This window comes from Aethina tumida, chromosome 7, assembly GCF_024364675.1.
Source record: "Aethina tumida isolate Nest 87 chromosome 7, icAetTumi1.1, whole genome shotgun sequence".
NCBI classification, from domain to species: domain Eukaryota; kingdom Metazoa; phylum Arthropoda; class Insecta; order Coleoptera; family Nitidulidae; genus Aethina; species Aethina tumida.
The window spans coordinates 7806325-7827668 of NC_065441.1; the positions used below are offsets into that span (position 1 = coordinate 7806325).

At 30.1% G+C, this 21344-nt stretch overlaps 3 protein-coding genes across 6 annotated transcripts in view; 1 reads left to right on the top strand and 2 right to left on the bottom strand.

Annotated features, from left to right (window-relative positions):
• Positions 1–407: 407 nt before the first annotated feature.
• On the top strand, positions 408–2201 carry LOC109595273 (periodic tryptophan protein 1 homolog). Its single transcript, XM_020010592.2, has 7 exons — positions 408–547; positions 597–655; positions 709–812; positions 871–1050; positions 1106–1600; positions 1654–2031; positions 2087–2201. Exons 1-7 carry the CDS (start codon positions 467–469, stop codon positions 2164–2166), a joined length of 1377 nt encoding a protein of 458 aa, XP_019866151.1. The 5' UTR covers positions 408–466; the 3' UTR covers positions 2167–2201.
• A 136-nt stretch (positions 2202–2337) lies between these two features.
• LOC109606950 (thioredoxin-like protein 4A) lies at positions 2338–3157 on the bottom strand. The gene is made up of 3 exons (XM_020023470.2): positions 2967–3157; positions 2774–2910; positions 2338–2719 (listed from the first exon to the last, which is right to left on the bottom strand). Exons 1-3 carry the CDS (start codon positions 3042–3044, stop codon positions 2506–2508), a joined length of 429 nt encoding a protein of 142 aa, XP_019879029.1. The 5' UTR covers positions 3045–3157; the 3' UTR covers positions 2338–2505.
• A 367-nt stretch (positions 3158–3524) lies between these two features.
• The window catches only part of LOC109595245 (uncharacterized), a 54573-nt gene continuing 36753 nt past the window's right edge, over positions 3525–21344 (bottom strand). For 2 of the 4 annotated variants that reach the window (XM_049969490.1, XM_049969493.1), the window contains 9 exons: positions 13808–14061; positions 10905–11072; positions 6449–7159; positions 5921–6350; positions 5600–5866; positions 5325–5544; positions 5117–5271; positions 4407–5056; positions 3525–4348 (listed from right to left, as the gene is read on the bottom strand). In XM_049969490.1, coding sequence (XP_049825447.1) covers positions 4184–4348; positions 4407–5056; positions 5117–5271; positions 5325–5544; positions 5600–5866; positions 5921–6350; positions 6449–7159; positions 10905–11072; positions 13808–14061 — 3020 coding nt within the window. In that variant the 3' untranslated portion in view covers positions 3525–4183. Of the gene's footprint in view, positions 4349–4406; positions 5057–5116; positions 5272–5324; positions 5545–5599; positions 5867–5920; positions 6351–6448; positions 7160–10904; positions 11073–13807; positions 14062–16184; positions 16544–16958; positions 17052–21344 lie in introns of those variants that run through there. The other 2 variants (XM_049969491.1, XM_049969492.1) reach the window with 2 other exon arrangements.

Genomic DNA, 21344 nt, shown 5'->3' on the forward strand with positions numbered 1-21344 from the left:
AAATATATAATAATACTAATTATATGAAATTAACCTATTTAACAATATATATATATATATATATATATATATATATATATATATATATATATATGTTTATTATAAATATATTCCTTCTGTGTGTCCAGAAAATATAAACCACAAAAAGGACTTTGTTATTAAATTTACATTTGCTTCAACCTAATTAATTAATAATTTAAAAGCAGAAACTATAAAAGACTTGCAGTTTTAGGGACTAAATATTTGTAAAAATGAATAAAAAATAAAATACTTTATTAATGAGGGATAATTTTCTATTAAATTGTAAGGTAGTGCCATCTGTCCAAAAAGTTACTAACACATTTAAGAGGGAGAAAAAATAGAAATCTGCAACAATGTTCTATGTTTTCGTGGTGTGTGTAGTTTTTGACATTTCTTTAACCTCGTTCATTTGACAACATAACACGTGTTTTTACGTGTTTTCGGCATGGAAGAATCAGAAAATATAAACTTTGTGCCTTGCGTACGTTGGGTACGAAAAGGCGTTGCAAACACTAATCCTTCAAAGGTAAATTATAATTATTCTTAATAATTGACAATTAAATTGTGTATTTCAGGTGCAACTCTCCAAAGTTGAACTATTACAAATAATAAAGGACACGAAAAGTAAACTAAAGTAAGTTATTGAATGTTATTTTCACCTTTAGTTCATTTTAATTGTTGCCTTAGTGTTAATTCTAATGCAGAAAATGGGGATGACGATGAAGATGCACCAATGGAAGGGGAAACTTCTGGACAAGATGAATTCAATTTGGAAAACTATGATGAAGATGGCAAGCTTTAAATATATTTATCCAGTAGTTGATTAATTGTAAACTTACTTATTTATAGATGAAAACACAGCAAATGCATTGGGAATTCAATCACTCGCAGAATTGCCAGAAAATGATCAGACTGACAACTTCTCAGAATCAGATGATTCAGATAAAGAAGATGATTATATAAAGAAAACGGACAATTTAATCTTAGTAGGTCATGTTGAAGGTGCTGCAAGTATTTTGGAAGTTTATGGTAAGAAATGTTCAATAGGTTTTACTCAAGATTTTATAACTTCCCTTCTTTACAGTATACAATGAAGAAGAAGAATCTTTATATGTTCATCATGATATACTCTTACCCTCCATTCCCTTATGTCTGGAATGGCTTGATTATGAACCAGGTTCACCCAAAGGCAACTATTGTGCTGTTGGTTCCATGTCCCCAATTATAGAAGTCTGGGATTTAGATGTAATGAATTCTATTGAAGCTGCTTTTAAACTTGGCAGTGCAGGAAGCCGTAAAAAGAACAAGCCACAAGTAGGGCACACAGATGCAGTTCTGGCTCTTGCATGGAACAGATCATTTGATCACATAATGGCTAGTGGTTCAGTTGATAATACTGTTTTACTCTGGGATATGGAACATCAAGTACCAAGCACTAAGATTACTAATTTTACTGATAAAGTACAGTGCTTGGAATGGCATAAACTTGAAGCACAGACTCTGTTAGCTGGTGGTTGTGACTGCACAGCTAAAGTATTTGATTGCAGAAATCCAGAACCACATCAGTCCTGGGCACTGGGTACATTGAAAATAATTTCCATAATTATATATATTCTACCTTTTTATTTGTAGATGGTGAAGCTGAAAGATTGATTTGGAATCCACTTCAGCCATTCATGTTTGTGGCAGGTACAAGTAAAGGTGTTATTCAAGGTTTTGACTGCAGGAAAGGTTTATTGTGGTCAGTTGAAGCACACAGTAAGGAAGTGACAGGATTAACTATCAGTGGACAGTGTCCAGGATTAATGGTCACTGCTTCACCTGATGAGACTTTAAAAACTTGGGACATTACTGAAGAAAATGCGCCTAAACTAGTACATGAGAAGGAATTTAATATTGGAAATGTGCACTGCTTAGATTTATGCCCAGATTCACCATTTGTAATCACTGCTGGTGGTGATAAAAAATCAAATAACTTTTTAGTATATGATATTCAGAATCTTGATGTTGGTAAGTACCTTAAGTCAACCACACAATCTTGGTTTTAATATCTGTATTTTTTTAGTGAGACATCATTTTGAATCAAGACAACTAATACAGCTAGTTGCAGAAAATACAACAGAAGAAACTACTAATAATACATAAATTGTAATGATAAAAATAAAGTTTTTATAAAATTATTTTTGATTTATATTATCTAATTTTTCTTCACTTTTACTTATGTTATTATTCATAGTCACTAAAACATTGTAGGATTTGTTATATCATTAATATAATTTAATCCTGGTATAATAGTGTTTCACAAACAAAAATGGATCTCCTCAAATATATACTTTATTACCTATTATTATAACATGCAATTCAAGTCCAGATAAGTTATTACAAAACTTGCTCACAAAATCATTTACATATTAATATGAAAATTATTTTAATTGTTCTATAAATAAATTCCTTTTATTAGAATATCAACAAAAACACATAAAACTAATATCTGTATTTAGTTGAGTAATCTTTTGGAGATACTACCAAACCACGTCCTTTTCTGGCACCTCTATAAACAGTTTCAACTATGTCAATCATTTCTTGTTTATCTTCTAAGGGCCAATTAATTTTATTGTTATTACCAGTCCCTAAATCAATCATAATATGTTTATTTCTGAAGAAAAACATGACTGTGCAAGGATCATATAACTCATACCTAAAAATTAAATTGTTACATTAAATTTAATATATAACTATTGGTGTTATTTACATTTTGTTAAAATCTGGTACTTCAGTAATATCGACAAGATAAATAACTGCAAAGTTCTTTACTTTTTCTGCAATACTGTACAGTACTTCATCCATTTTCATACATGACGGATCCCAATCATGTCCAAATCTTATCACCTGAAACAGGACTTTACAAAAGCTGTTTTTCTATAGACACATGTTCTAAAATTTACCACAACTCGATCTTCCTCGGATAAAATGGCTTGGTCTACTTGCCAGCCATTGTGCAAATGTGCTAACATATAAGACATGTTTGTAAAGTTCTTTAGGCTTTTACAATAAGAAGAAAGTGGGTGTCTAATAAGATTATTTGGTAAATAAATATCAAATAGACACTGTCAACAAACGTTTATAAACGATTTTTGACACTCAGTGTTACCAACAACGGTCTACCAACATACATTGACACCCATATATTGTGTATAGTCTATGCACCATAGAAAACCTATGCACATAAGGTAGGTTAAGTTAACATTAGTCATGTGCTATTCACGCACAATACAAATTCGACAGTCTCCGATTTCATCAAGAGATGTCCCCCTTAATTCCAAATAAAAAAAGTTAACAGTAATCTTTCAATTTATATATTTTGTGAATGAAAATTGTGATTCACTTTCCTTATATTATTTTAGCTTTTTTTTTTAAATATACGTTACCAATGACACATTTTTTTTCATTGCAAATTATCTGCTATATTTCTTATAAGGTTAATAAAATACAAATAATATTTGATATAAATATTTATTTAATACAAAACCTAAGAGTAAAAATTAATATTTTGTATCAGAAATTACAAAGAAATTAATCTTTGGCGTTATTGGCAATAAAATATATTACTTCACATTTAATTATATACAAAACATGAAACTACAAAAATTATAAATATACAAAAATAGTGATTATTTACAATTATGATTTATGATAAGGACCTTATCTCTATATGATAAATGAGTATACAGGCTGCCTTTATTTGCATTGCCAAATGAAGTTCTCTATAAATAATTTTAGATCCATTTACCTCAACTGTTTCCAAAGGATGGTCGGATCTGATTAACATCACTGTTTTTAATTTTGTAAAAGATTCATATACTGGAAAAGCCTATAACATCTGTAAAGTACATTCTTGTTTTCCAATATAGAGATTTTTCCATTACAATGTTCAGGAATCTCTTCCTTTCGCTCTATCTCCTTAGAAAACAGTTGCTGATTCAATAGATCAAAAAAATATTTAGATATTGAGACATTCAATTGACAGATTTTCGTCAGTCTGTATTGAAAAAAACAATATTTCTAGAATTTAAAGGTACAATAATAAACTAACACCGAGGTCTTTTATGAGCCGCCATTTTTGCAATAAGCTCAACGAGTCGATTCATTCACAGTATCAAACTTAAACAATGCACAGTGTGTTGTCTTTACAAACAGATATCTGGGCTTCCTGCATTATTCTCAGACGTGGACCAAGTGGCAGTCCCATCTTTTGAAGCCTTTCTTCGCTTAAATATGGAAGTTCCACCATTCCAATCCGCTCGTTTTCAAATAAATTCGCATATTTCTGTAAAAAATATCACGATAAGTTATAAATAAAATTGCATTCTACTTTATTATATTACCTCATAGCCTAATTTTCTCAAAAATAGTCTCAATAATGGCGGCTCATCTCCAAAAAACTTGGTCAACTTCTTAACTCTTGTGGGGTTGGCCAAAGTAGGCAACTCTTTAGCACTACTAACAGCTCGGGACGTCGACTGTGAACGTACATTTAGCATGTTGGTCTGTGTCCTAAGAGCTGCAATCTCCCCTCGAATGTTCTCCATTTCTTGAATCATCAGATGCTGAGTTCTCATTTCAGATGATAAATGCGCTACTGATCTTGCCAATGTTACAACGTGAGATTCTAACCTTTGGAATCTTTTGTTGATGCCACGTATGTCTCGAACCTTCTTTCGGTCTTCACTAGCTCTTCTTTTGTCTCTGATAGGTCGACTACTGACAGAACTTGATGGTAAGGATGACATACTTCCATAACGACGTTTACTGAATCTTGGATCGGACGGTTGGTATCTTCCGGTTTGTTTTTTCACACCCAAAAGTTTGAGAACTTCCGAGTACATACTTTCCAAGCCTTCTAATTGTTTTCTTATAGTTCTCGCGTCTGTTGTACTAATGTCTCCTTCCGAATCACTTTGACCGTCCAACATTGACTCCAAATCCAGTGATCTTGTTGTTGTTGATGTTAAATCAGTTGTGTCCAGACCAAAAACTAAAAAATATATATCTATAATTGAAATAACCGTTTATCAATGAAGGGCAAGACACTTACTTTGTTTACTCCTTAAAATAGCGTTGTGATCAATCTTTTTCCCCGATCTATGCTTATTCGAAGAATTGGCATTCCATCGAGATGAATTCATCATTTCTCTGGAGTGGTTCTTTGACTTATATCCATCATAATCCGGTTTACTTCCGTAAGGTAAACTGAAGTAACATTATTAAATAAACGTAATTTAAAGTCAAATATAGTTATTTACCTGCTATGTTTGTATCTAGTGGAATTTCTAGGAGTCATATTTGGAGAAGATTGATCACCTGGAGATAATGGTGGCAAAGGAGGTGTCATAGAAGATATGCTTTCACTCATTGTAGAATTAGCCATTCCTCCGTTTCCTTGTAAAGACAATTCGTGGAGTCTCGGTTCCAAAATATGCCTCAACTCGTTTTCTACTATGTCTACCCATTCCGGATCGTGATCTAATACATTAAAAATTAATAAACTACATACAATTTAGTAATAGGAAATTTTTACTTGATCCGTGATGGTCGCGGAAATTGGGGTTATTGCCGTGCGATGAATTTTCGGTGTCACCCATGAGATCAAGACCACCTGGTCTTCGTCCACTGCTATAAGCCGCACTACCACGACCAGAGTCCACGTTAGAAGACGACTGACCACCAGCTTTGTCGTAGTCGGAACTTGTACCAGAACTTGGATTGTTTTTCTTTGTTATCCTCATCGCATCCTCTTCGTTTGGTTTACTTCTGTGTCCTACGTTATAGACACCCTCTATTTTTCCTATAAATTAGGGTTGTCAAGATACACAAACAATGTAAATTTGATTTAACTTACCAATTTCGCCTTCTAGCTTCTTCCGGGGGGCACCTTGAAGCGCATCCGTGACTTTACTATCTCCATTTGAGCTGCCGTCATCCAATTTTTGACCACCATCCAACCTTCTCTCCTTCGAGCCGTGTCTTTTCAAAAATCCACCATCGTCACTGTCCTTTTCCTGCTCCTGTTTTCTGTTCGCCTCCATGATGTTGCCGTGCGAACCTCGTCTGCTCGGCGTTGAAGATGCCGCCTGCGGTTGAGGTCGGTGATCTTGAATTTCAGTCTTAACCTCATCATCGTAGGCGAGTTGGGGCTGGGAAGCGGTTCTGCGGGCTTCGAAGCTCTTCTGTCTTTGGTTGTCGCGTTCAATTTGCTGGGCGCTGCGTCGTTCTAATGCGATGGGTTGCCGTCTCTCGTCCTTGGCTGCCACTTCCTTACCATTCATGTACTGGAAAGATGGATTCAGTTGAAAGGATTATTTTTATGGTAGAGTTAAAAATGAATTTTGATATACCCACAAAGATAAATTGTAAACAACAACATTACCTGCATTTGTCCTTGCATCTGATAGTTTTGCTGCTCCCTGTTTTGCGGAAACCTAGAATTTCTCTGAGGAGTGCCGTTGTAGTTGCCCTGATAATACATCGCCTCATCCTGCCTTGTGGATAACATCTCTTGCGACCTCGACTGCGACAGTTGTTGCGTGTACTGTTGTTGCGTCTTCATCTGTTGATTGACTTGATATTGTTGTTGCGCCTGTTGAGCTAGCAAATGCTGCTGAATCATATGCTGGCTGTACTGATGCTGCTGCATCGCCACATTACGATCGCCTTGCGCCTTTTTCTCTTCCTCCACCAGATTTCCTTGGCTCTTTCTCAGCTCCTCGGTAACATTATTCAGACCCGGTTCTTCTGGTTTATCCTCGTTACTGTCCTTGTTGCTCTTAAATTTACTGGATATTATATCCTTGATTGTGTGGTACGTTTTGGTCATCGACTTTGAGTTCTTGTTTTGTTCCTTTTGGCCGGACTCTTTGCCTTCAATTTGTACGACAGTTTGCGAGTTGTTGAATTCCTCATTTATGGGTCTTGGTGCTGGTTTGTTTGGATCGCCGCCTCCATACCAAGAGGATCTGGGCACGGCCCCAGTTGAAGGCTGTCCATTGTAGTATTCCTGGGCTGGATGATACGTGGCACGGTAAACTGGACCGTTAACGTCCCCCGTTTGTTGTATGGTTTGTATCAATCCGGAATGTGTCTGAAACAACACAAAAGAATAGTCAATGTTTTGTAACAATTAACACATAAATCCTAAACGTTTTCCTGAACATTAATATAAAAGAACTGTAATTAAATTCAAATTATGTTATAACAACTAACTTGTTGTGTGAGAGTCTGAAGCAGAATGCAATTCATTGTGTGGCAAATTCACATGTAAAAATTATTAATTAGACATTAAATAATGATTAATAAAAAATCTGTTTAATCTGTTACAGACAGATCGATACGACGAACGTCATGCATAATTTCGTTAATTATGAGAAAAAATGTTCACATACGTGAGACTGGGCCGATATTTCAAGCGTTTATAATTCTCATACATTAGAATTTAATTCATGCAAATGGAGAAATAGATAATTAAAATGGAAATTGTGTGTTCAAATTGGAAGTCAGTGTCCGCTCTTTATATTTTTGCAACTTGTGTGTTATTGTTTTCAATTTTAATTAAGTAAGTGAAACAGTCTGTGGGAGTAAAATTATATAAATATTTATAAATGTTATGAGTTATGACAATTTTAGAAGTTTCAATGGAAAGTGTACTATTTATATATCAAATTATTTTTTACGTAAATTAAATTTATTTAGTAAGAAGAATTTCTATTTAAAATTATAACACAGCAGTAAAAATTAAAAAATTATCAAATATTTCTTAGATTTATGGTTAAATGTATATATTTAAATAATATTTTAAAATATAAATTTACTATTTAATTGGTAAAGACTAATTACTCATTCAGGACACTTTTTTGATTTCCGGTTGAATAATGTTATATTTATAAACCAGCCAACCGAAATGTCTTAAACAGAAATTCAGTATTCTTAATAACCCTATTATAAATGAGAAATACCGAAAAAAATATAATAATACATCGAATAATAAAACTTAAAAAAGTTGACAAAATTATTTTTATTTAGTTTATCGTCATGAACGACGAGACTTCCCCACCGGCTGTGAATAAATCTCATTAAAAATCACGAAAACAGGTCACAATCCATAACTGCCGATCGGTATCTAATCCCGTTTCCGGTGGCGGTGAAAGAAAAAGTACCAACTTAATGTAACAGCACTTACTGGTTCTTGGTTTAAGGCGAACTCCACCATGTCCGCGTCGTGTGTTCGCACCGAGCAACCAACAGAATATTACTAAATAAAATATGTTCACATACTAAGTGAGGACACTGGCATCTACGAAGAATAATAACAATTCCCCAGGACGATAATGATCTTTCCGTGGAAGCCCAATCGAACGGCTGCGTAGAGCGGTGGTACTCCTTCCACGGCACCGACCACGCTTCATTTTGGCTGTTTGCATCAAACGCATTAACATGTATAATACGGAGGATGTACGTTCTGCATTTTAATTGCGCCTTTATTATTATTTTCCTTCGTTATAATTTTCGATAAGATTCCGAATTGAACGGGCCACGAACCCGCCCAGTGGCGCAGCGAACATAATTTACCATTTCACAATTGTTAAATATAATTTTATGTAACTCAGTACCTAAAAATTAAAACTGAACTTTCTTTTTTTTAACATTTCTGAAGTGTTTTTTTATTTTTCAATTATACACAAAAATAATAAATTATTATTAAAAATAAACTTAACACAATAAAACACATTAAATATTTCTATATTCTTTAAAACTTTTTCAGATCAGATCGAAAGTTTACTGAAAAGTTCAACACTTATTTTTTTCTCCCTGACTTTTCCCAGATTTCGAAGAAGTATAATTACTTATTTATTTATTATTGACAAACGATAAAAATTCTCTCTCAGTACAAGCTAATATATTTCTTTAATATTACAATGTGCAACTTTTTTATATCAGAAACCAATTTGTATTATTGTGTGGAATATTAAAAGCACAGAACAAATATTTATTTTTAAATTTAAAACTTAATTTGTTATTGGATTTGCATATTAAATTGTGAAATCCCGCTTTTAAATATTTGTGGAATTTAATGAATTACGAAAAATATGTTCATTAAATTTACGTAGTGTTTTATAGATTATTAAAATTTTAGTATGTAAATTTTTAATATAGATTATTCTATTTTTCATTTTCGGAGTACAATAAAACAAAAAATAATAAATTCTACTCATATATATTCTCTCATTACATGAGATGATATTAAATAAGAATTAAATGCAATTTAATTATAGGTTGAAATATTATTAAATGTTATTCTGTAACTTTTTACTGTGTTAGTTGTATATAACATTTAGAAATAATTTTAGTAATTTTAAATTTGTAAGCATATATTTTATTTTTATTATATTTATTTTTATATTTGATAATAAAAAATGTTTATTGTTTTGTGCTTAGAAATAGTAAAATATAATATAATTAAACTTATTCAAAAACTTTTATTTCATGTCAATGAATTTTACGAAATTATAATTTTTTGTCTATTTATTTCAAATATTATTTAATACTATAAAGTTTAATCTCACTCAATCTAATATTTTTAATAAAATTATGCAGAAATGGAAAAATATGATATTATTATAGTATTAGTAAAATTATAAATAAATAAGTGAGCACAAAATTTTTAGAAATAATTAATATATATAAATATATAATTAGTTGTAGTGATCTTAGTAACTTTTTAAAATACTAATATGAATTTACTTTTGTTTTATACAGTATTATAAAAGCTATTTTGTGAATGTAATCCTGTGCAAGTCAAAATTTGACTTTCACATTCTTAGTAGAAACCAGGGTCTATTCCTGAAGGTAGATGAAACCATCTTCTCACAGTCCTTGATCTAATTTCAGCATGTCCTGTTTTCTCCATCATCGCTTTAATTTCAGTTGATGATAAGATTGGATTTTGACATTCTAATTATCCGGTTATCGATTTTTGGTCAATTTTTTTAATTTTTTTAATAATACGGGAAACGATTGATTTGAACAATCATTTTAAATTCACAAATACCACAAAGTAAAAAGTTACCATAATTTTGTCCACTGAAAAATAAAAAAGTATACAATATTTTAAAGAATAAAATTAGCCAGTTGCATAGTAGATACAACAATAATAGAATAAACAATAAACATTATAAATACTGATACTCAATTAGTACAGCTCATATTTTAATAAGTTACTATAATTATGGCCACTACTGTATATCAAATTAATATTTCTGAAAAAATTTAATAAAGTATGCTCTAATAGAATATTTTATTATTATTTTCATATACAGTAAAATATTACTTCGTAAATTATTTGCTATTATTTTTCACATTCAATAGACACATTTATAGATTTATTTTTTAGAATAATTATTTTAATTAAATGTTAAATATTTTTTCACACGAATTAAATTACTTTTATCGTTAACAGTCTGACGCACTACTGATTGATAATTATGATTATGAAACGAATATATTTCCACGTCAAGTTACGTTAAAATTGATAAGCATAAAAAAATTGATAAGCATAAAAACAATTAAAGGTATAGTTGTTATTTTCTTAGATAGTTCTTTTTAATCATCGCACAATAAATTATCCCATTGTTCCGACCTTTTTATCCCAACGTCCTTTTTACGTTAACGACAATTTAATCTTGATGAAGTAACTTTTTCAGTTCCTTCTCTCGCCACAATATTCCTTTAATGTTCTCGCCTCGACGCAGACATTTTTACAATTTCACGCCATACATCATGTTTTATTCATTACAAGCGAAGGGGTGCTTAATTAATCCAACGACAATTACCTCATCGGGAAGAATCTGGTGGTTCTGCATCTGCCCTTGGGTCCAGGCCGCCATCTGTTTGGGCGGCGCGTCCGGTGCGATCGTCGCTTTCGTACGTTTCTTGTAGTCGTGCAAAATTGGTATCTTCGAGTTCTTGTCGGTGCTCGACAGGATCACCTCCCTTTCGATCTGCAAAACATTAACGGAAATATTGTAAATTGTTTACCAGGCTGCCGACTTAATTAGAACGACAATAAACATCCAGTTTGCGGCCATTTCAGTCCGTCGCAACTTTTCCCATCGTAATATCCGATTTATTGACTCGCTACGTTCGGAACGTCAGTCCGTATGTAATTAATTAAGAGAACGAATGGTCGCTTAATTAAACGCAGCGAAAATATCGCGACAGGATTCGAAAAGAGTGCAACTGGCTTATCTTTATTAAGGTTCAGTTTGTAAAACAAGTTGTACGTATTAATGATGGTGATAAATCTAATTCAGCCATAATTCTAACTCGGTTGTTATTTATTATGTTGCAATATATGCCAGACAAAAACGGATATGAGTGTATGTTACTAATTGGTGAAACAGTAAAATTAATTTTTTGAACTGCTTAGACAATATGGTAATGTCTAGTGACTAAAACAACAAGTTTAATATCCTATAATTGATTAAGTAAATTGAATATTCATTACAGACTCTAGTATTATTAATAATTTATTATGGCATCGAAGCGAATCTGCTACTTTATTTATAAAATCAACAAGGAAGTGAATGAACTGTAATCATTGTCCTGCACATGCAAAATAAATAACATATATTAAATATTATAAATTAGTTATTCTAATCGATCCTGATGTTCAGTATTTTCAAGTATTCCTATTTTCATACATACATCCATTGACTATACATTTAATTGAAATATAATTAATAATCATTGTTTTACTACAAATTCATCAAATTCTTCGTTTTATTCCAAATTCCTTTTAGAATATTTATAAAATAATTTTAAAAATATTTATCGGTTTTTAATTTTTCTTTTAATTAATTAATGATCAACAATAAATTATTTTCCTATTAACATTTTTTAAGTTCTAAATTTAAATTTGATATTACTAAAAAAATATTTCATGTGAAAAATTAAAAAAAAGTTGATGATTTATATCAATTTTATCAAAATTGTAGTATAGAAAAAAACATTTACATTTTACATTTAAGTCTTTTTATTTAAATATCAATTATATTTATATAACAAATAATTTAATATTTATAAAATCGTTTTCAAAATGATAATGATCTTTGATAAATATGTAATTTATATATTTAATCACAGTTTAAAAAATGGTGGATGCGCCCAAATGTTCTTAAAAACACTTCGATTATCTTTTATGATGACATTAAAAAGTATTAAAACCAACAGCTTAATTTTATATGTGCATTAAATGGGAATTTCCTACGTCCGCCATACATCGTAGAAGTATACGACTTTATTAACTCCACTAATACTCTATTCGCAAAGACTTTTTCCATTTTTCAATTAAGTTTCTTATCTTTCCTTTCTTATTTTTAGAATCCCATGATAAGTGACAATAATTAGACATCGATTTCATTCTAAAATGATAGCGATCCACGTCTTAAATAATTTAAGACAATGGGAACGTTCTCACAAAAATAAAATTAGCCATTCTTCTTGATGGAGAACGTGATAAAAACGTTAAAAGAAGTTTTAAACATGAAAATACGGAAGGTGAAATAATTAGTTTTATTCTCACACGGAATTTCAGCAATATTGTGTTTGTTATCGTCGCCATTTATTTATGATCGTTTGTAACAGTTTTAATATGTCGTAAATTCAGGCGCAACGATTTATAAGACACGGACTTCATTGTGGATTTTAATGGTTACGGACAACACTAAAAAGATTATGGTGTTTTAATTGCGATTTTCTTTGCACACACAAGAAGATAGTTATTTACTTATTGTTATAACAAACTGTCGATTTAATGTTGATATTATCATTATCATCAAAATAATTATAGGATTTATTTATTTATACACTCTTGTATACACTTTTAAAAATGCTGATTATGTTAAATTAGTACAATAGGTTAAACCAGTCCTTAACCCATCATAACCTTCCGAATGATAGAGGAGGATGTGAAGGATCTTCTACTCGAAATTTGGGAGAATTTGGACCAAAATGGAATTCGAACCCTGATTTTTAGCATGAACAAAAGAGGGTGTGAGGGTGTCATTCATAGCAGAGGAGAAAATACACCAATACGTAGAACATGTCAAAAAAGTTAGAATTGAATCATTCATTTTTTTATTTTCTCACATAAAGTATCTTCTATAGTTATATTTAATTTTTTAAAATTTATTAATACACAATTTAAAGCCATAAATTTTAGATTTAAATCAGATTTTTGGCTTCTTTATCTTCATAATTTCTTTATATTGTCAGTTTTTGTTTCTTTATAATTTTATCAGCACTATATTTAATTACTTAGTTCTAAGTGAATTATTTTAAGGTTACAAAATTATAAATTAATTGGAATAAAATTTCTTACATTTCAGACTTTTCCTTTAGAAATCTGATTAGACGTTTTAAAAATGGAAAATCGTTAGTGCGATTATTTTCAACCATGAGAACGACTTCATTGTTTAACAGTACAATAACATTATTCGAATGAATTTTGCTTTTCCTGTGACTTTATACGTTTGAATAATAATAGCTTCTGCTGAATTTCTGCCTTTAAATTATAAGTTGTTAGTATAGTCTAATTATTTTCCGAGAAAAACAAACTAAAGTCAAATAATTTAAACACAGAACAATTTAAATGGTCAATTATTTACCTCAATTTGACATGAAATATAGTTACTGTTAGGCGAGAAGATGTTTTACTTAAAAGAAATTCTCTTACCGGGAACTTGCTGGAGTGCGTGTGGAGACCCTGAGTCGTGGCGGGCGAGGAGGCGGCAATCGGCGTCTCTAAACCGGCGGCGGCTCCAGGGATGCTGGGCTCGTTGTACAAGGGGTACGGGGGCATCCTGTACGGAGGCGGGGTGAGTGAGATCGGTTGTTGTTGCTGCTGCTGCTGCTGGTTTTGGGTCGGCTGTTGGGGCAGTGGTTTTGGGGGAGGCACCGGCTTGTATGGCCCATAACCTTCCACCTCAACTGTTACAAGCATAATTATTAATATATCGATTATGTACTTATTATACTATTATATTACTGGTTAACTATAAATTCTGATGAGTTTCAGTTTGTTTACTATATGCAGTAGAAACAAAGATGTGGTAGTTTGCTTTAATTAAAATTTAATTTCACAAAAAGGAAACATTCAAACTATTATAGATGATGCATAAATTAAATTTCTTTTTCAATTTCCTGCAATTTATGCTAGCTAGTGGTTTAGAATCTTTTCTTATCTTCAAACTTGTAATTCAGGTTTGTTTAAACTACTAATAACAGAACGACAAATTAAACTATTTTAACCAATTAATTACATTTTATTTTTAGTAAATTAATTGATCGGATGAATAAATTAGGATAAAATTTAGAAATAAATCTTGCTACATATTAAGATTGTTATTTAAATTATGTGATAGTATTTATAGCTTAATATATTATCTAGACATATTTATTGCATAGTCTTACATATTTAAAATATTTAATAAATCCGTTTAATTTTTAATTTTAGAATTGGGTTTCAAATTTATTATATATATATTTTTTGGAGTGTTTAAGAAATGTTAAGGATTTTGAATTAGGTACATTTTTAGAGTTTAATGGAGAGAATTTATTCACATGTAATTAGTAAAGTGATTAAATTTATTTTATCATTTTGTTCAGCCATTTAAATTATAAATGATCCTTGAAACAAGAACGCACCTTTAAATTTTGCAGAGCAAATTTAATTATGCACAGATAAAACGACATCATGTTTCTGTTTAAGAAACGTTGACAATTTCAGCAAATTAAATTTCTTTGAAACATGAATAAAGGTGATTAAAGCATATTTAAATGTCATTAAAGCTTTTAAAACTTATGTATATAATATTAGTACTAAATTTTATGATTAAATTGAATATAATAAGAAATTTAAATTAAAAAAGTTTCATTTTTGACAAGAAATTTAAAGAGAAAAATGAATCAATTTATCTACTTTTTAAACTTTTTAATTTGTGCTTTTTTGTTTTAAGGTTACGAACAAATTTAATTATGTACACAGTTAATGTAAATATTACATGTTTGTTTAAATATTCTGTGGCAATTTTAGCAAATTATTTTTTTGACGAGCAAAGGTTTTATTTATTTAATTAAAGTACATGACAAGATACTTATAGCTAAGAATAAAAATAGGATTTTTTTATCTGAAATATGTTATAAATAATAAAATTTTTGGAATTCCAAGAAATTTTGTTTGAATTAGACTTTTTTAGAATTTTCTGACAAAAACATAATATAAATAATGTGTGTATTGATTTATATCAGTTAAATATCATATAAAAGAATTTTTATTTAATTAAATCATTTATTTTATTAAATTTTGAAAATAATATTGGAAAAAATTTAACGCATAAAAATAAAAAAATATGTATTATCTATTAAAGCCTAACTAAGTATAATAAAACATTCAAGAAATATAATAATTTAATGATGATTTTTGAATGATTTGATCGTATTGAAAATCATATAATTTCAAATATTTGTTTAATTAATATTACTTTTAAATAAAGTAGAAATTAAGAAATTATTATTATATGTAGTTGATATATTTAATATATTTTTAGTAGCAAAGTTAATATTTATAAGTTTATTTATCAATTTTAAATATTTAATTTTCTTAACTTAAGCAAAAATGAAACGACAAATAATTTGGTATAATAATTATTTCTTATCCTATTTTTGTGGACAGGTTAGATAATTTAAAAATAATTTTAAAAGTTGTTACAATAATGATTCCTCTATACAGGGTGTCCCAGAATATGTGGATAATCTTTCGGATTCAGATAGAACACATAAGTTCCTAAGTTTTTTTTCTTACGGCCTTCTTTTTGGAGATATATAACATAATATAATTGACAATATTTATATTATTGATGTTTCTTTGGTATTTTTTACTTTTTTTTGTTGATTTACAAGTGAGGCAAAACGAAAAATTACTTAACATAATTATATGTTTGATAACATTTTAAAGGTACATCCGACAATAAATCACCGGTGCCAATACGGAAATTGAAGCTCAGAGCTCCGACCGCAGCAAATCCCATCGCGCCGTTCAACATTTCACTTACCGAAAGCGTTGGTCTTGACCACTTTGGCCACATCACACACGGGTTTGAAACTGGCGTCCGGTGCCGACAACGGATTCAGTGACGTTTGCGATCGCCGTAACCGTTCACCGTGTTTCACTTGCCGTACCGTTCTGCCCGATGCCATCACATTTTGACGTGCACAACTTTAAATCACCCCATCAATCGACTCTCCCGTGGGGGATCTACTGAATCGCGGTGAATTCTTCGAATTCCATGTCAAATTTAAAATCTCCGATGTGATCGATTTCAATCCGATTAGTTGTCTGGATTTTATTCAATTTGCACTTTGACGTTAATGTGTATTAATGCGTATCTGATTTTGCGATGTAATCGGCTTTCTGGAATTGTATTTGGTGTAATTATTGCGTTGTTCGAATTTTCAGATATTGTTATTAAGATATTCTCCATTCTCCTGTCGTATTGACTTGACAGAAGCAATAGTATCTGATTATGTTGGTACTTAGAGTGAAAAAGATGTTACCACTAGACAGCAGACATAGTCAAAACTTCGATAATTTCAAGTTGTGATCATTCGAACCAAATTTTTGGCACTAAATTCGATAAATCAATTTTTGGTTTAACCGTCTGAGAGATTTTGATGATTGAGATTTAGAATATAGATCAAAGAAACCTTATTCTTGTTGGAAAATTATAAACAAAAAATGTTAGGCCTCTTGTAACCATTTGAAAAACTTAAAAGTATATTACAGGTATTTTTCAAAGGCAATTTCATTGAGAACATTTTTTCTATACCTATTCTATTAGTAGTTTTTGAGATATTCACAATTTGGCCATCCATTACAAGTCAACTTTTTTTTCATGGTTCGTGTTCAACAGTATTTTCAGGAATAAGTTTAATCGTAGATAATTTTATAGTCTTCTTGGTTTTCTTCTGTCGGAAGTTTCTTGTCAGGAATTTTATTTTCTAATCAATTTTAATATAACAATGTTTCCATAGTGATATAACCCCATCATACATCAGTGTCATTTATATTTCACCATCATGTTTCATCAAACCATAACAAAAATCATAGTATTAAATGCTCAAAACCTAAATAAAATGATAGGTGAAAAACTGTCACCTATTTCGCAAATACTATTAAGGAACTATTGCAGTGAACCGCCCGCCCCGAGAAAGAAAGAAAAAGAAACGGTCAAAACACATCCGACCATATTTCCGATGAGCCAAAAGGATATTATGAAATGCGAAAGCGTCACGAATTGCTGCGAATTCACCGAGAACACATGTAAACCACCTGACCTGGCCGAATGCAAAACTTTACCATTATTGGTGGAGTGTCCTGAAGCCCCGGAACCAGCTTATATTTGCGAGAGAGAACAGAAGAAAAAGAAGAAGTGATATTAATTAGATCGTGTGCTAACAATAAAGGTTTTGATCACTCATCATCACGGTTTTTTAATTTTCTTCAATATTTTTTTGGTTACTTAATCAATCTATTTTATTCTAGATTATTAAATTAATAGTATTTTAACACTTCACATTAAAAAAAGAGTTATGGCTAAAATATTTAACATTTTAAAAAGTTGCTACAATAATGACCAGTACTGTAACATATGTATGTATATCGTTCATAAAAAAAAATTCAAAAATATATTCTAAAATCTCTTTTTATTTCATTTTTTATAATATTCATATTTTTATATTTTTCTTAGATAGTATGATTATTTTTGAAAATATTTATTTTTTCCTGAATTTTGAGATGAATTTTATTAGAAATTAGATATACTTAAAAACATTTAAGTTTTTCTAAATTAAAAAAATGTTACTTATGTATAGCATATAATACATTATTTACTAACAAAATTAATTAATTTTAATGCAAAATAAACAATGTTTAACCAATAAATGTTAAAAGACTAATAAAATAATCTAATTAATACAAATTGAAAACAAAAATAGTTAACTATTTATTCAAAAAAGATTATTTCTTTGACAATTGATTTATAAGGAGACGTAAAAAAATAGAAATATTAATTTGATTAAATTTTGAAGATTCTTTTCCTATATACTATATTTGATAAAATTACATCGTAATGACAACATATTTATCATTTATGTATTTAGTTCTAATTCTTTTTCATTAGTTGTTTAATTCAGCAAAATTAATCGTACTAAAGAACTATTAATATATTTAATGGTTTAAAAATAAATTTTAGTAATGAACAATAAATTAAAAAAAAAAATGTATGAACTGCAAAATATATGTTGCAATGTTTTATTTCCTATAAAGGTAATGGATTTCATAAATTTAGTACCCAATGAAACTAAAAGATAATCTTTAGTTTCATTGGGTCAGTTTTAAGTTTACCGAGTCTCAAGGTAATATAAAATCTAGAACCTAATAAATCAAACAATCCCAACTAATGAAATTGTTTCTTAACATTTAATAATTAATAAAATTATAACACACTCAACGAACCAAGGCGGCACTTAAAAGAGAGAGGGACGGCGTGCATATTTAATATAAATTACATTAGAGTGTTACACATCAGTTGGAAGAAGAAGTAACAGAGCGCAGCTAATTGTTTTTTATAATGTTGTTTTGCGATTTCGTTTCTGTAAAGTCTATACAATAATAAGGTATCGGACATTTAATTGTAAGACGAACGGGGAGTATTGCACTTTGTCTGATACGTCGATAGTAGTTAATTATTCAGAGTAATTAACGTTGTACAATTGCGATGGATGTGGGGAGAAACTGTGATGGAAATCGATGCTAACCAGCATATTCCATTCTGGCTACACCGTTTTATGCTGTCGGGGTATATTTTTAATAATGGAAGTTGCACACATTGACAATTTGACACATAAACCATAAATTTCTTAGTGGGTTTTCAGTTCTGGAGAGCTTTTCGCAACTGTTGGATTATTTTGTAAGGCAACGTTCACCCAAGGAGTGACCTATTGATTTTTTAGTTCAGATTTTTATTGTTGTAATTTATTCTACGTGTTAGTTATGAATTATTAACTATACAGTGGCGTTGGATGATAATTTATGTGTTAGAGGCATTTTTGACACCGTTTTCATCAGATAATAAACGAGATATTAATATTAATACAAGAGCAAATTCGTATCTATGAAAGAATAACCAGACAACACGTGCGCGTCGCGCACCTACTGAATTAATTCAATTTACATAGAATATTTTCGACAGGGGCCTCTAAGCATGACAAATTCCAACGTCAAACTACGTGACAGCATGTCTCAGTGGTAAACAAAATAACTCATATTTATTATAATAATACGAACTGACAAGACCATCCAATTATGTAATAAATATTATAAATAGTATAAAAAATTAGATTATTTTTTCAATTTGTGTCCCATTAGTCTTTACTAAATTGAAAAAACAAGTCGAACACGGGAAAGTTGGCGACAAAAGAAACTCAATCCAACATTTTAAGTATTGTCTTACAGATACTGCCATATAATTACGTAAATTTAAATATTTTACATTATAATGGTAAACTAAGAATTTTGACACAGTATGATTAAAAATTGCCAAAACTAATTATTATTATTATTAGATTTTTGATTTGAGTTATTATACACGATGTTCCTAAATTGTGTGTACAAAAATTAACCACATATTCTTGATCATAAAATAAGCCTTTCTACCCAATTTGTCTACCAATATGCTTCCTAAGAGATTCAAAGGTTCTTCCAGTTGCTGTAATGCTCATACTAACTGATCTCACAAAATTCTAAATTAATTTTGATTTTTTAAATATTATATACAGGGTGTTTGAATTAAACATATTTATTATTATATTAGAATATTCCATCTCCTAGAATTTTAAATTCCTCCTCACTACTTCCAACACCACCGTAGTAAACTTTTTATAACTTTTCCAACCCATTTTGTTAGACTCAAAAAGTTATATAACTGTGTAAAATTTCGTTATTCTACTTTTACTAGTTTCCGAAATAACTACATTCAGTAACCAACTTTTGAAGGTTCGTATCTCTCTTAGGCAGCATATTGGTATATAGACAAATTGTGTAGAATGCTAATGGCTAATTTTGAGGTCAAGAATAGGTGGATAATTTTTGTGCACTCAATTTAGGGACACCCTGTATGTTTTGATATGCACCCACCATCTTGAAATGGCACGTTTTTTATGCAAAGTAGTATAAAGTGTTAAATTGCAGCTTCAGTAGCAGAAGAACTAGTCGCCATCAAAGCTAACCACTAGCAATGTGTTTTTGGACTGCCCCAATGGACAATGAACAGGTCTTTTGAGGCCAAGTGTCAATATGTTAGTCCTTAGTGACAGATAATTCATAAAGTTACTTCTCAATTTGTCAGTACAAAGTTCTAACAATGTAACTATTGAATTGTATTAACATAAATAACTGTCAATGATGATAAAACCATAAATAATTTCATATTTAAAAATAAAAATAAGACTATTTTACCATTACTTTAACGACATTTAGCTCTTCTACTATGGAAACTAGAACTTGTATAATATTACTTTATATAAGGTGTTTCTAAAACAGTGTCAAATCTGAAGAAAATAGAGCCCATCAAATTTAAATTTCAAAAATTGTTTCTTACTTATATTTCTGTAACCTTTGATCCAACCGTTTTAAAATTTGGTATTATTCTAAAATACCAATAATTTGGTATTATTCTAAAATGTATGCCTATAATTTAGTGTAATAAACTTTTTCCATATTTTTTCAGTGGCTCTAGTTTCCTCGCCATTGAATATTTCTGAAATTTAAAGTTGAGGGGTTGTATGTTCTTCAGGAGAAACTTTAGAAAAAATTACTTTTAGAAATTTTTTCATTATTGAACGTGTTCTAACTTCTTTCAAATTTTGACCACGTATATCATCCACATTAGTATTAGGTGCCCCTTAAAGGTGGTGCCAGAATATCCAGAAACCCTATACAATTGTTTGGAATAAATTTAAAATTGTCAATCAATTAATGTTTATTTCTTGAACACGAAGTATAATAAAACCTTATAGGTAAGTACTTTATGTTTATTTTCAAATTAAATAGGTATTATAAATTTAGTTTATAACCATAATAATTTGTACATGTTTATGGCAAAAGCTTTTTGCAATCATGTGCTTCTTATAAAATTTTTCATTGAGAAACGCTA

Bases quoted from the DNA above. Each gene is read 5' to 3' on its own strand.
- LOC109595273 (XM_020010592.2), top strand. From the start codon at position 467: ATGGAAGAATCAGAAAATATAAACTTTGTGCCTTGCGTACGTTGGGTA. The intron at 1,601-1,653 runs GTACATTGAAAA...TTTTATTTGTAG, and splicing joins ACATCAGTCCTGGGCACTGG to ATGGTGAAGCTGAAAGATTG. The intron at 2,032-2,086 runs GTAAGTACCTTA...GTATTTTTTTAG, and splicing joins TATTCAGAATCTTGATGTTG to TGAGACATCATTTTGAATCA.
- LOC109606950 (XM_020023470.2), bottom strand. From the start codon at position 3,044: ATGTCTTATATGTTAGCACATTTGCACAATGGCTGGCAAGTAGACCAA. The intron at 2,911-2,966 runs GTAAATTTTAGA...GTCCTGTTTCAG, and splicing joins CCGAGGAAGATCGAGTTGTG to GTGATAAGATTTGGACATGA. The intron at 2,720-2,773 runs GTAAATAACACC...TTTAATTTTTAG, and splicing joins GTACCAGATTTTAACAAAAT to GTATGAGTTATATGATCCTT.